General features: G+C 41.7%; 1 protein-coding gene across 1 annotated transcript; it reads left to right on the top strand.

Moving 5' to 3' along the window:
- Window positions 1-8,118: 8,118 nt before the first annotated feature.
- On the top strand, window positions 8,119-13,688 carry ackr3a (atypical chemokine receptor 3a). Its single transcript, XM_038720652.1, has 2 exons — window positions 8,119-8,276; window positions 10,763-13,688. The coding sequence occupies exon 2, from the start codon at window positions 10,832-10,834 to the stop codon at window positions 11,966-11,968; it is 1,137 nt and encodes a 378-aa protein (XP_038576580.1). The 5' UTR covers window positions 8,119-8,276; window positions 10,763-10,831; the 3' UTR covers window positions 11,969-13,688.
- Window positions 13,689-13,910: the final 222 nt, after the last annotated feature.

Genomic DNA, 13,910 nt, shown 5'->3' with positions numbered 1-13,910 from the left:
GACAAAACACTGGCTCGAAAACCCAAGACAAAGTCCAATTGAAAAAATCGCTGCCAATCTTTTCTCCACTGAATTTTTTTAAGTTCCAGTGCTCCCTAGTGGTTCTTCACAAGCTCCATCCACTCCTTGTGAGTACCGCTTTCAGCCTCACTCACACAGGCCCTTATCCTCCTGAAAGATAATTGTAAATGAATAATTAATTAAGAGAAAGATGAGTGAGGTCAGAAGAGCAGGAATGTGAGGGAGTATAGAAATGTAAGAGGGCGCCTCAGAGTTCAACTGAGAGGATGTTCGACTGTTGATGATAAAGATGTGGTTGAGAATGAGTTTGAGGGGAACCCTCTGAATGGACCCCCCACTGTGACACAGGGCTAGACGACAACAGAAACGGCAGTCATTAGGAATAACTCTCTCAATCTTTCTTCCTCTGCCTTGCTCAACTTTTTTCTCCCACACCCCCATCCACCCTCCTCATTCTTTTACGTCATTGCTACCCTGTTTCCCTCTTGCACTCACCAACCCTTTTCCACCTCCTAATCTCTTGATCGTTCTGTTTATCCTGTTTATGAAAACATGTACGATGAACTTGGCCTTCTCTAAAATAGTGTAGGAACAGTTGAAAGTAACCGTACTGTGTGAATGCGCTCTCCAAAAAAGAAAAGGAAATATAAAGAAAGGGAAACACACGTGTTGTGTTTGAATAGTGGACAAATAAAAACCTTTATGTTGTTTTGAACACAAATGGTGCAAAACAGTTAATCCCAGCAACATTTTCTTTGTCTAGACTTATATCAGGTCAAGTCAGTTTTATCTATTTAGCCTATAATCACATTTTCATTTGTCTCATCATTTGACATCTTCAATCTTAAGCCCCTTAAATCAGATAAGGAAATACTAAGAATAAAAGGGGAAAAACCTCAGCAACAGAGCAGAGACTCCTCTCCCATAACTTGCAGACATGACAGCAGTACCACTAGTAGAATTACAGTATTGAAAAATGAAATAAATGATTAAACCTGAATTAATTATTTTTTGGCCTCTAGGGTAAAACAAGCTGTCAACAGAATATTGTCTTTTCACCTTTTAAGTTGATATGGCTAACTTGTTAGGAAACAGTTGCCTATGTACACATCCAGAAACATTAGCATTCATTGGCACCTAATGAATATAAGTCCTATTTCACTCTCTTTTTGCTCTGGTTTTGGTCTTTGCTAACCTCTGAGGGAAATAGCTGGGTCTTTACCTAGGCGCTAACTTTGTTTGTCTGCCGTTTGGTGCTGGGCAGGAAGCGTACAGTGGGTTTATTAGCTTTTTTGCTGAAAACATTTGTCTGTTACGTGAGTTATATAAAAGCTGAAAGACAGTGAAATGCTGTAGAAAACAGCAGAGTCAAGTGGGTTCAGCAATAAATCCCTTTTCACATGTTATTTGTTAGAAACTGGATATACAAACTTCAATTATAACTGTTTTAAGTGAATAAAAAATGATTATATTATTAAATTTGTTTGTGGCCCCTTTTCATCTCAGTAATAAATTAATACGTTTTATTCAGTTATTGACTGGACTTTATTAGCTCATCTGTTAATAACTTATCATAAACTCAGTGTTTCCCACAGAATGACAGTGTAACTGTGGCGCAGATACAGCGTGCTAGCCTCGAAAACCCAGCTGTATTCTAACATTAACTTAGCTCTCCTTAGTAGCTAGGCTCCTTACATGCTCGCTAATAACTTTTAATAGCTGGGTCACCGACATTGACAGCGTTGTGTTGGACAGATTTGTGCAGCTGTGTTAACGAGGGAGAGAGAGCGAGAGATCGAGAGACGGATGAGAGAGACGAGCGAGAGGATGAGCGATTTTCGAAAATCAATATGTGGCGGTTAGCGTTCATATTGTGGCGGACCGCCACAAATAAATGAACGTATGGGAAACACTGTAACTTATCTGCTCATGTTCAAGACTTTCTGCACATTCAGAATCTCTCCCACATATCCTATCTGAGTTCTCTGACATATAAAGAAAAAAAGTCATAATAGGAGACTAACGTCATTCAGAATTCATAATATTTTACTACATGCCCTATACTGCATTACATTACTGATTCGCTGGAAGTATCCCCTTGCCGTCTAACAGACAAAACTGAACGAGACGGTGAGGTGCTCATGCCGGGGGAAAACGAAACTAACAGACAACACCTGTAATCAGACAGAAAGCTCACGAATAATTCCACACACGTTAACATCAGCACCTCTGATAAAGTGCCCAAGTCCCCAACAGAGCAAGACAGGGCTTCAGTTTTTAACGTTACATTTTTATAGACTACTGAAACTACAGTACCTATATGTCCACTTTGGCATAAACTGTCTGCGACTCATAGCGCGAGGTGGGTCCACGTCACTCGCTGGTGTCGCAGCAAAGTTGCTTTCAGGTTGAGTCCGACAGCAGAATATCCCTCTTGTAAATATGTAACCACTGCGATAACAAGACGTTCACGGTGTATTCCTCAGAGAAATAAACACTTTTCCACCAAGAAAGAGAGCGTCAGCACGGAGCTGCACCACAAGTAGCTGACGGAGAAAAAATACACAGTCTTGTCCAGTCGCAGTGGACTAAACAGGCAGGTTTTAAAGAGGTGGTATTATGCTTTTTGGCTTTTTCCCTCTCCTTTATTGAGTTATATATCTTTTTTGTGCATGTAACAGGTTTGCAAAGTGAAAAAGCCCAAAGTCCAGCCCAAAGGGAGTTCCCATCTCCCACAGAAAGCTCTGCTCTGAACCGCTTGAAAACAGCTCTTTGTAGTCCAGCCCTTCACTTCCTTTACGTGCGATGTTACAATGAAAACACGTCATAAAGCTTGCCAAGCGGCTGGCAGGGGTCAGGCACGCCCTCAAACCAAGCTAGTCTGAGCGGAGGCCCTTTGGCTCGACTCGCCTTTGTTTGGTTTTCCATTGTAGAAATGTACCTGTACCTGCTTCCAGGTACTTTTTTTCGTATCACCTCAGCTCCGTCGAGGTTCCAAGCGATCTGAGGGATACTAAAATGTAACGTGAAAACACGACAGACTGCTGATTGGTCAGAGAAAATTCTAGTCACTGCATCATCATCGCGTGCACCAGACAGAGGCCAGTAACAGAAAGTTTTATATTTTACAGTTTTCATATGGAATTTCATCACTAAATCCACTTCTGAGAAGTTTTGAGGTGAGAAATCAGCTGTGTAGATTTCGAATATTGACAGTTTTACGAGAAGTGATGGCGGAACAAAAATGTGCTTGAATATTTTCGGAGTTGAGGAGCTCCGCAAGTGGCTGCGGGGGAAGCCTGTACCAACCTGCAGGAGGAGCGTGTGAGGCCGGCCGGCCGCCCGCTCACAGAGCCCTCTGCTCCCGCCGTCACACAGACCGCCGCAGCAACAACGGCAGAGGAAAACACAGCTGGAAGGTTTTCATACCGCTTATCTGTGTTTACATTCTGAGTAATGTTGAAACGTTTTAACTTAAAAAAGAGAAAGCTGTGTGGGTCGCTGGTGTGTGTGTCGCATTGAACATTACGTTGCGGCAGTTGTGTGTGGCGTCGCTATGACGACAAGCTACGTCCTATCTCTGGGTACTATCTGCAATGGAAAACGGAGCAGGGCCGAGTAGAGTCGAGTCTATCGATTTGCGCTATGGTAGCATTTTTTGGCAAGGCAGCATAGATCGTCAGAACACCGGCAACAGTTCAACGTTTAATCCTAAAAGACGATGCAACTCCAATTCTGTTTGGGCCTGGAAATTCACAATGACAACCTGTAAGTATGCTTTATTGGTTGTGAATTATATTTAAAATAAACACGGCAATGTAACTTCACAGACTGTTCAAGTGCGGAGCTGTTGTAGCACGTTGGCTAACACAGCTAAAGTTATAGCTATAATGCTAATGTTACACCTGATGTGAAAGCTACTGAGCAAACGTTCAAATTGTTTGGCCAATTTTTATGGAAAATTGAGTTGAAATATGGTGATTTTTGTAGTGGTTTATGGTAAGATGTGGAACAATGATGTTGTGGACTTGTGAGTAACTTATACCATCTGCTAGGTTAAGGTCTCAGTCTGAAGCGGCTTTGATTTGGATTACATTACCTTGTTTCTTACGACCCGCCCTTCTCTGCTTCTGATTGGCTAGTAGTCCTTACCTGGGAACTGCGCATGTGCAACTCCCAACAACGATTTTGTACAAGTAAGATGCATCACTCTGTAGCTCAAGAGCAGAGCGTCCAACACATAGGGTGAAAAGAGTAGTGATGGCAAGTTCGAGTCTTTTGACAGACTCGTTCATTCAAATCTTGTTCATTAAAATGAAGAAATCTTTTTTTGAGTCATTTCGTTAATTTGAACTAGGCTGGTTATTGCGGCGCTGCAGCCCTCTAGTGGGCGATTAAAAAACAGCGCCGTTCTCAAACACGGAAGGCTGCCTGGCTTGCTTTATTTGACAAAGTATAATGCACAAATTCACCTCTTGATTACTGTATATCATCATTATATAACCCCCCTGGGACCACAACCAAATTCAAACCACGTAAAAACCACAGAAATATGTTGTCAATATGTAATCACCACTACTCTGGCTAAATCCTTCCATTTTCACAATCTTTCCCAAGTATACAACCAGACCAGCCACATAAAGGCTTATTTATATAATTACTATCATTATCTCTGACGTGCTCATTCATACAGTAGCCTAACGTCCGTATCCATGAGTAAAATATTTATATCAGATTTGCAGTAAATATATTGAAGTAATAAGCTTGATACACTACATGAATAAACACACTCTTATTAAAATCTAACCAATTTAATAATAATCTGGATCAAGCCACCAAGTTCTAAAGAAAGAGAGGAACAAAGAAATATTAATACATTATAGCAGTTTGGCAGGTCTGGACGCAGAATGGGCCACATCAGGTCCTGATTCTGCAGACAGAGAAACACACATGAGCACATCGCTCTCAAACACTACAGGTTGTTCAGCAGTCACAAGCTGTGAAACAACAGCACGGCTCTGTTGGTAAATAAAAAGTAAAAGTTACGTTGTGTTCTCTGGCGGACCTGGATCAGCTGGGTTTAACGCTAACGTTGCTACATGGCTGTGTTTTAATGTTTTAATGACCGGGTCTGTTTGTTTTTTGAGAGGAGACGACCTCTGGGGTAATTCGGCTCCAGGCAGAACCCTGTCAGGGCTCTGAAGTGGACCCAGAACAACTCTCATCAGCTTTTAGCTGTAATGTTAAACACTAGCAGGACTAAAGTTACTGCGGTTGTGTTAAAACTATAACTTAGCACAACATCACTGTGCTGTAATAACGTTATGCTTTATAAATTGTCACATAATTAACAAAATAGCTATATAATGTCAGTCCAGTGACTGTTACCTGACAACTGACCTTGCCTCTCATTCTCCGGCGCTGGGGGTCACTCAGCCTGCAGAGTGAACGAAAGACTGAGGAGGACCCATGTGAGCGGTGAACGATTAGTTTATTCCTGCTCCACACAGTAGCCAGCTGTCATGTGACAAATGAACGAGTCAGACCTAGAGACCCACAGTTGAGAGTTGTGAACTAATCAGTTCTGTTTCCTGTACTGACCCATGCAGCTGCCGTGTGACGAGTGAACGTAAGAGTCCAAGATCCTTCACGCATGCGTGAAAATGAACAAATCACTCACTTAGACAACCCATTCCTCCCGAGTCATACACTCGATTAGGTCTTATGAACGAAACGTTCTTTGAACAACACAACACTAGAAAAGAGGAGATGCAGCAATGTGCAGTATGAGAAAAATATGGTGTTTTTTGAAAATGAAACCATTCAAACCTGTTCTGGTACAACCCCTAAATGAGATTTTGAACCTGAAAATGAGCATAATACCACCTCTTTAGCGTTGCAGACCATAGTTTTTTGCAAGTAGTTTAAAGTTTAAACTCATATTGTTGTGAATCTTAAGTGTAAACTCGCCTTAGAATTTCCAACCAACAAACGCCCCCCAAAAGCAGCTCAGCGCCCCCCCCTCCAAAATATTGCTTCCAGTGCCCCCCATCGTCCTCAGAACGCCCCCGTTAAGAAACACTAGTCTATAACATTATATTGAGTAAAACATACTTTGAAGACAATTAGGCAAAATGTGAAATTGTTTGCAATGAAGACTGTGGATCACAGAAAATATTCAACTTTGCAACTTAATTTAATTTCACTTCCTTTAATATATTTTGACCCATGCATTCAGTGCTCTTTGGTGTATGCTCATGTTTGTTGGTGAGCTATTAAATCATACAAACTGTATCTAAAGTAATCCTCTTCCATCTTATTCAAATTAGATACTAAATGAAGACATTTTTATGGCAGGTTAATGGTAGCTGGATGACCATTTCTCAACACACACGCACGCACGCACGCACACCCCTGCTGTTCCCAGTCCGGTCTGCCTGTGAATCAGGACTGCAGAACAGAGGTTGGCAGCAGTCTGCAGGGCTACGGATGCTTATCAGAAAGGCTTACAAATCCCCCCTGATGCTCCTGATATGGAGGACAATGGGTATGCGTGCGTAGTGGGAGCTCTCTTTAAAGCCTCATTGAAACTGACTTCACTAGTCTGCTCTTCAATAAGGTCAGCACAGTCCGCTGGCTGCATTTCATCATTGAATACAGGTCATGCAGTCATAATAAACTTCAGTCGAGTGACCTGTAGGAGTTGGAGTTATCTTTTCCCTGAGCAAACATGCTGCCTTACTTCAGTCACTGGCCATGGCATCAAAATAATTACTTTCACTTATGAGCTCTATCAAAGTACATTATCATGGTGCAACAATTCAAACATCATTAACGTGTATACTTTTATAAATGCCACAGTTTCTTCTTCTTTTTGTGATTCTGCCTTTGTATTGAACTCTGGGTTAATTGGCCTGGTGGGAGCAGCTGTGAGGCCACCAGAGTTGCAGGTGAGCTTTCATCAGCCTTCACTAAACACATGAGCCTCCCACACGGCTTTGTGCTGCTTCCAAAAGGATATGCCTGAAATGAGACTGAATAATGCTCAAATGACAATGAAACACTGCAGCTGATGTTGTTGCTCAAGGTTTCAGGAAAAGCATTACATTAAAATGAAAAAAATAATTAAGATATAAACCCCTTTGCATCCCTTTGGTCAGATTGACGAATCATGAATCATGAATCATGAACATAGCTACTGGTGTTCGTTACTGGAAGGGTGTTTTCAGTTACTTCTGTGCAATTGGACGTTGGGTAGAACCCTTTTGGTGGTTTTGGGTGGAAGCAGAACAGTAGTTGTAGTTAACTGAATGTCTTCAGCTCTGGTTTCATATCTAGGTACTGGGGTGGGGCACTACAGGAAGCATAAGTAGCATATTGAAATATGGTTTAAATAATGTTGATGTGTATTTTTATTTGTTATAAATTATTGTGGTTTAAAGGTTTGTAATTTAAAAAGCTGTGGTTTATTGCAAAACCTACTTTCTTAAGTTTGCATATAATCCATCCATCCATCCATCCATCGGCAACCGCTTATCCTGCATACAGGGTCACGGGGAAGTTTGCATATAATAAATAATATTATTGTTTTTTTTCTTGATCACAGCCCCTTCATACTAATATCATACATTATACTATATGCTTGTATAATAATAGTTATAAATTAGAATATTGTGTTCTAGATACTTTACAGGAATTATATGGCTGAGGCAGTTATAGCCATGTCATTTAATGAGGCAGTTATAGCCCCCCCCCTCCCCCCCCCCCTCACACACCAAAAATCACTCTTACAGAATATGTGCGCACGATCTAAATTGATGTCAAAATAAATTTAAAAAAAGTTTGCATGTAGGCTACTATGCCTTGTAATAGACTCCTACATGCCATATCAAAACTTGCTGGAAGGATCACATATCATGTTTTGCAGTATGAATATTATGTATTCTACAATTGGTGTGTGTTATGTCTTTCTTCTTGACCGAAACTCCACGGGCTTGCTTGCTGTGTATTGAACGCCTGAGGCGATGCCATGTCAATGCGCATAGCTGTAAGGACCAGCCTTGGAGGCGTATCTCTTTCTGAGTATCGGCAAGTGCAGAACAAGGAGCAGGATTCATTGAAGGAGGCGGAGGGTATCGCGCACACAAGTTTCCTGAGGTGGAGTTGAAGTTATCTCTCTGCACCAAAACTAAGTGAAAACAAATCTGTGCTTCTAAAAGTACAGACTTCGGAGAGGGTGGAGGAATCAAGATCAGGTAAGCTACTTAAATGAGCTCATGTGGGGCAGGAGAAGTGAATGTTGTTGTAGTTTCTCGCGTTAAAAGCTTCAGAGATGCTCGATACCTGCGATTATAGCCTACTGCCTATAAAAATGTACTTAAACAGTTTAAGCAATACCATTTAACAGCTGCATTAACTCGTATTATTGCCAACCGGGATAAAATCAAATCCTTAATATTGACACTGAAAAAGAAAGTTGTAATAGTAATATTTCAATAAAATTTGGTTGGTCTTTGTTGTTCTCCATCCCAGCGGGTCTCTGCGCTGTTTATTTGCCTCCCAGTTCGAGTCAGGCTACTGTATACCAAGCTGACATCAGATAAGATAACTTTGTTTCCTGATACCAGATATAAATCAACAATAGCAACAATGGCATGTGTTCGCCGTCAGCAGCAGTCTGGGAGCTTGGATTCAGTAATGACGCACTAGGCAATACTTTTACGCGGAACCTGATGTCCTGTCCTAAAAGGCAAAAGATCCGATCCCGAGTTAAATCCTATAAATAGAGACTGAGCAGAGAAACTTATGACAAACCTGCTGCACCTGCACCATTCTTGTCGACAGCATTAGCACGTGAAAATGCCTTTCAATCGCTTTTATTTTCTGTTTATTCAGTAACAAAAGACGTTTTCAGCTAATTTGTAACTGGATTCTCGTGGGGTGAAAAGGGGAGAAACAGAGAGAGAGAAATACAGAAAGAGAGCCGAGATGAGCTACATGTGCTGTCTCTGTTATCAGATGGTGTGGGTGTTAAAAGGTTAATTGGCTTGAAGCGTGCTGGCACCTCCAGGTATTTTCCATATAATATAAGGGAATTAGACAGAGACCATTGTTAGGGATTGTCTCAGCATAGAAAATCCCTCTGTTAGAATAAAAAGCGCCCTCCAGTGTGTCAAAATAATTGAAAGTAAAATCACGTTTCAGACATTTCTTGGTGGTGGAGTATTATAGTGTTATAAATGTAAAAAAAACCGCACCAGACCCATTAATAATAGAAGTAGCAATATGAAAAAATGTAATTATAGATCATCACATAGATGCAAACAACATATAAAAATCTAATATTTCCAAAAAAGTTCAACTTAAATTGCTACATTACATGCAAAGCAACCGTGCTGAACTTTAGACGTCAAATAAATGTTGTGGATTAAAAGTACAGTATTTGCCCCTTAAATGTGATGGTGCACTGATTACAGACACTAAAGGCAGACATAACACACACTAGACAGCACATCTTAATATGTTCCAGGTGTCCTTCTATATACTTATTTTCACTTTGCCTTTTGCTTTCATCATCTTCTGTGACTTTGTGCCAATTATCCTGTACACAGCAGTCTCCTTCACAGACAGATGTCTGACACGGTCACATTTCACTGCTTTCCGGCGTGCTGTGTCACCCAGTGGTTAGTGACCCTCGTTTTTAACCTATAGGTCGGACCGTTTTCCAGGTGTCAAGCCTCCCGCTGGTCTCTGCACACAATTCACTCTGTGGGTGTACAAGTCACTCAGGGGCAACGGCAGGGTTAGACCCCTCGTGATCTATTACCTTTCACCTCTGATCTTTCCCACTATGGCAGGCAGCCAGTTAGGGGAGCTGAGAGAGACATCACAGCAAAAACTGTGAATGCAGGCCATGCAGTGTTGGACATTTCAGTGGCCCTTTTGGCTGAAAAGAATTATGCTAAGTTATTGGCATGCGAAGCTGCTTTAGACTACTACTTCTGTGACCTTGCATATTGCTTCAGTTACCTTACTTATAGTGTTAATGTACCCTGTATTTGAAATTGTGCACATGTGTTTCTGTGTTATAAGATTCAAATGTTGTAAAATGACGTATTCAAGGTTATGAGCAGCCTTTTCTTTGATCATCTGGGTGATGACAGCTCCTCTCTCACCCTCTCCATCAAGAGCAGAAAAGAAACATGGGATTTCTTTTTTAATTTAACAAGCATGTTAAGGGAAAACAGTCTTTAAAATGGCATCAGGCTTCCCACCCTGACCGAAGCTTTATCTTGGAATGCCCGGAACGCTCCGGAAATACACTCTGTTTGGATTTCTCGATCCCACTTCCTTATGTCTAATCTGCACTCTGTGCTAGCAGAGCTAATGTAAACATTTATTGTACTGCCCCCTGACTGCACATCAATCACAGGGAACTCCTGCGTTTGTGACACGGCAACAGAGAGCCTCTATTAAGTCATGAAAGCAGTGTTTTAACAAGTTAACCGCATTAAGATTCTTCAGGATCTGGTGGCATACCACAAGTGGCTTTATATTTTAGTAGCTCATGCAGTTCAAGTCCACATGGGTAAAATAAGCCATGCTTTATGTAAAAGAAAATTGCTTCTTAAATATGATACCAGAAGGTAAAATGAGAAAACTGGAAGCTTTTAGCTGTTGGATCTTTATCCAGATAAATGTATGCTGCATGAAATTATGATTTGATGACTTGTTTTTACAGGATCTATCCCAGTCAGAGGTGGTGTGTGTTACCTCCCAGTGATCTGTGGTCCTTTCCCAGCGCTGAAAAATGAGTCTGAGCACCAGTGAACTGGAGGACCTGTGGGAGTCATGGGGGGAGCTCAACTTCTCCGAAACCTTTAGCAACATATCGAGTGTGGATGCAATGGTGTGTGCCACGGCTTTCAACCGCAGCGCTCTGCTCTACTCCATGTGTGTCCTCTACACTTTTATCTTCATCATTGGTCTGGCTGCTAACGGTCTGGTCCTCTGGGTAAACATCCGTGCACAAAGAGACACCACCCCTCGCCATGAGACACACATGTACATCGCACACCTGGCAGTCGCAGACCTGTGTGTGTGTGCTACCCTGCCTGTGTGGGTGAGCTCACTTTCCCAGCATGGCCACTGGCCCTTCGGTGAGGTGGCGTGTAAACTCACACACCTGCTGTTCTCCGTCAACCTCTTCAGCAGCATCTTCTTCCTGGCTTGCATGAGCGTGGACCGCTACCTAAGCGTGACAAAGCACGGGGACAACGAGGGTGGCGTGCGCAGGAAGCTAATCCGCCGTGGAGCGTGTGTAGGGGTGTGGCTTCTGGCTCTGGTTGCCTCCCTACCAGACACCTACTTCCTGCGTACAGTGAAGTCAACACATGGGGACACCATGTTGTGCAGGCCTATGTACCCAGAGGAAAACTCCAGGGAATGGATGGTGGGCGTGCAGCTGAGCTTCATCCTGTTGGGCTTTGTTCTCCCCTTCCCTGTCATTGCAGTGTTTTACGCCCTGCTAGCCAAAGCTTTCACCCGCTCATCTTCTTCTTTGTCGTCTTCCACAGTGGAGCAGGAACGTCGCGTGAGCCGCAGGGTAATCCTGGCTTACATCGTGGTGTTTCTGGGCTGCTGGGGGCCCTACCACGCCGTCCTCCTGGCTGATGCCCTGTCTCAGCTGGGCCTAGTGCCTCTGAGCTGTGGCCTGGAGAATGTGATCTACGTGGCCTTACACCTCACCCAGTGCCTGTCCCTGCTCCACTGCTGTTTCAACCCCATCCTCTACAACTTCATCAACAGAAACTACCGCTATGACCTCATGAAGGCCTTCATCTTTAAATACTCCACGAGAACGGGCTTGGCACGCCTCATTGAGGCTCCCAACATGTCTGAGACTGAGTACTCTGCTGTAGCTGTAGAAAACCCACCACAGATCTGAACCTTACAAAACTCAATTAGAACTTCTTGAACACTGTTTCAAAATCTCAATGGCTATAATGCATCGTAAACTTATGTTACAAATGATTTGTTCTGATCAGAATCAGTCCACTATCAGCATTGTGTTTGACATTAGACGATAATGAAGAGAGGACGAAAGCCAATTCAGCATCCTTTTTACAGAAATCTGTTTGAGTCATGTAGAAAAGCTGGCTAATATCAACAGTGATGGACTGACTTAAAAGCACTTAGAAAGCAAGTTTTATTATAACAGCTGATATTAAAATCATATGAATATTGTCACTCCTTTGTAAAGCCAAAATGTGTAAAATCATTGCCTGTACTGTTTATGTAGGATTGTATTGTGTATGTTTGTGTGAGTGGTGTGTCTAATCTGACAGGCATCGGATATTGATAGTATCAGTAGAGTAATATTGTTAATCTTTTTTGTGTCAAGTTGTATTTATATAGTGTACATTTGAACAGTTTTGCCTCTTTCATGTTGTATGTCAAAGTCTTCACACACTGATGTCTGCTCAGTGCTCCACTTCATATAATGCTGCCTCATCATGTTAATTGAGCCACTGACTGGCTCAGTGTTTTAGTCCTGCTGTCTCATTGTTAATCATAACCTCATGTCACATGTGTTGAATCCTTCAGACAAGTAATGCAAATAGGTTTTTTTTGTGGAAATACACTTAGTTAGAAGAAGTTAGATGATAAGACTGATACCATTCTCATGTATATACACTAAATATAAAGCTACAGCCAGCCGCTAAGCTTAGCTTAGTATAAAGACTGGAAACAGCTAGCCTGACTCTGTATGAAGGCAAAAAACTCTGCCTACCAGCACCTTCAAAGCACAATAAATAACACATACTATCTTGTTTGTCTAATCTTGAAAAATAACAAATTGTCAAAACCGAACAGTTGTGGTTTTATGGGGAATTATGTGCTGGTTTATTTGTTGGCTGGACGCAGTAACTTCCTGTAGTCTTCCATTCTTTGTGCAAAGATAAGCTAAGATAATCACATGCTGGCTTTAGCTTCACATTAAGCATACATTCACATAGAAAACAATTAACTTTTCAGTTTTCTTTTGAATCAGAATATTTCCAAACATTGTCTGGAGGCTTCAACTGGGACTACTGAGTTTATAGAGCAGATAGTTGTAGCGCCTGTCTCTTCTGGAAAGTACAATGGTATGTGTTATACTGTAGTTTGACTATATTTTGCATTAGTGCTAATAGTGGAAAGGACATATGTCTATGTGGTATTAATCCTGCTTTGTCAGCACACAGGTCACAGACGGCTAAAACTTTTATGACCAAATAACGTGAATGAATAGCTTTACTACTTTCATGTAGGCAGTAGCTGTGGTGTGCAACAACCAAGTGTTAGGGACCAAATAACAAAAATCATCACTGCATTACTTTAGTTTAATGTGTGTGTGTGTGTGTGTGTGCGCGCGCGTCTTTGTGTAGGTGTGTGTGCCACAGCTTGAAACCAAGAGATGACGTTTTAAGTGTCAAACATTCACACTTTTTATATGCTGACATAGAGCACATTTTGTCATGTGATTGGTTACACATGTATGCTTTGACACTGAAAAGATAGAAAAGACTGGCGACACAGACATGTGTCTACAAGAACAGAGGCATTCCTTTGGTATTGTAATGTGTAACGTGTGTTTTTTTATAGTATTAAATACAGAGAAAATGTTTTGCCTCAGTGATTTCTTTTGTGCTGTCAAAATAATCTCACAACTTAATATCCTCCATGCCTTGAGATTAACTGAGAAGCTCCAACAGACTGATTCAGAAAAGCTTTCACTGCATCCATTTGCATCATTGAATTCATAAATAGCAAACAAACTCTTCTAGACTTGGCTAAAACATAACATCACTTTGTACTTGCATTGTTACTCTAGGCAAGTCACGGTT

This window comes from Micropterus salmoides, unplaced genomic scaffold, assembly GCF_014851395.1.
Source record: "Micropterus salmoides isolate LMB-PRFRI ecotype aquatic unplaced genomic scaffold, ASM1485139v1 Ms_hic_scaffold_15, whole genome shotgun sequence".
Classification (NCBI taxonomy): domain Eukaryota; kingdom Metazoa; phylum Chordata; class Actinopteri; order Centrarchiformes; family Centrarchidae; genus Micropterus; species Micropterus salmoides.
Note: the sequence above shows the minus strand (reverse complement) of the source record. Positions and strands in the feature narration are given on the sequence as shown.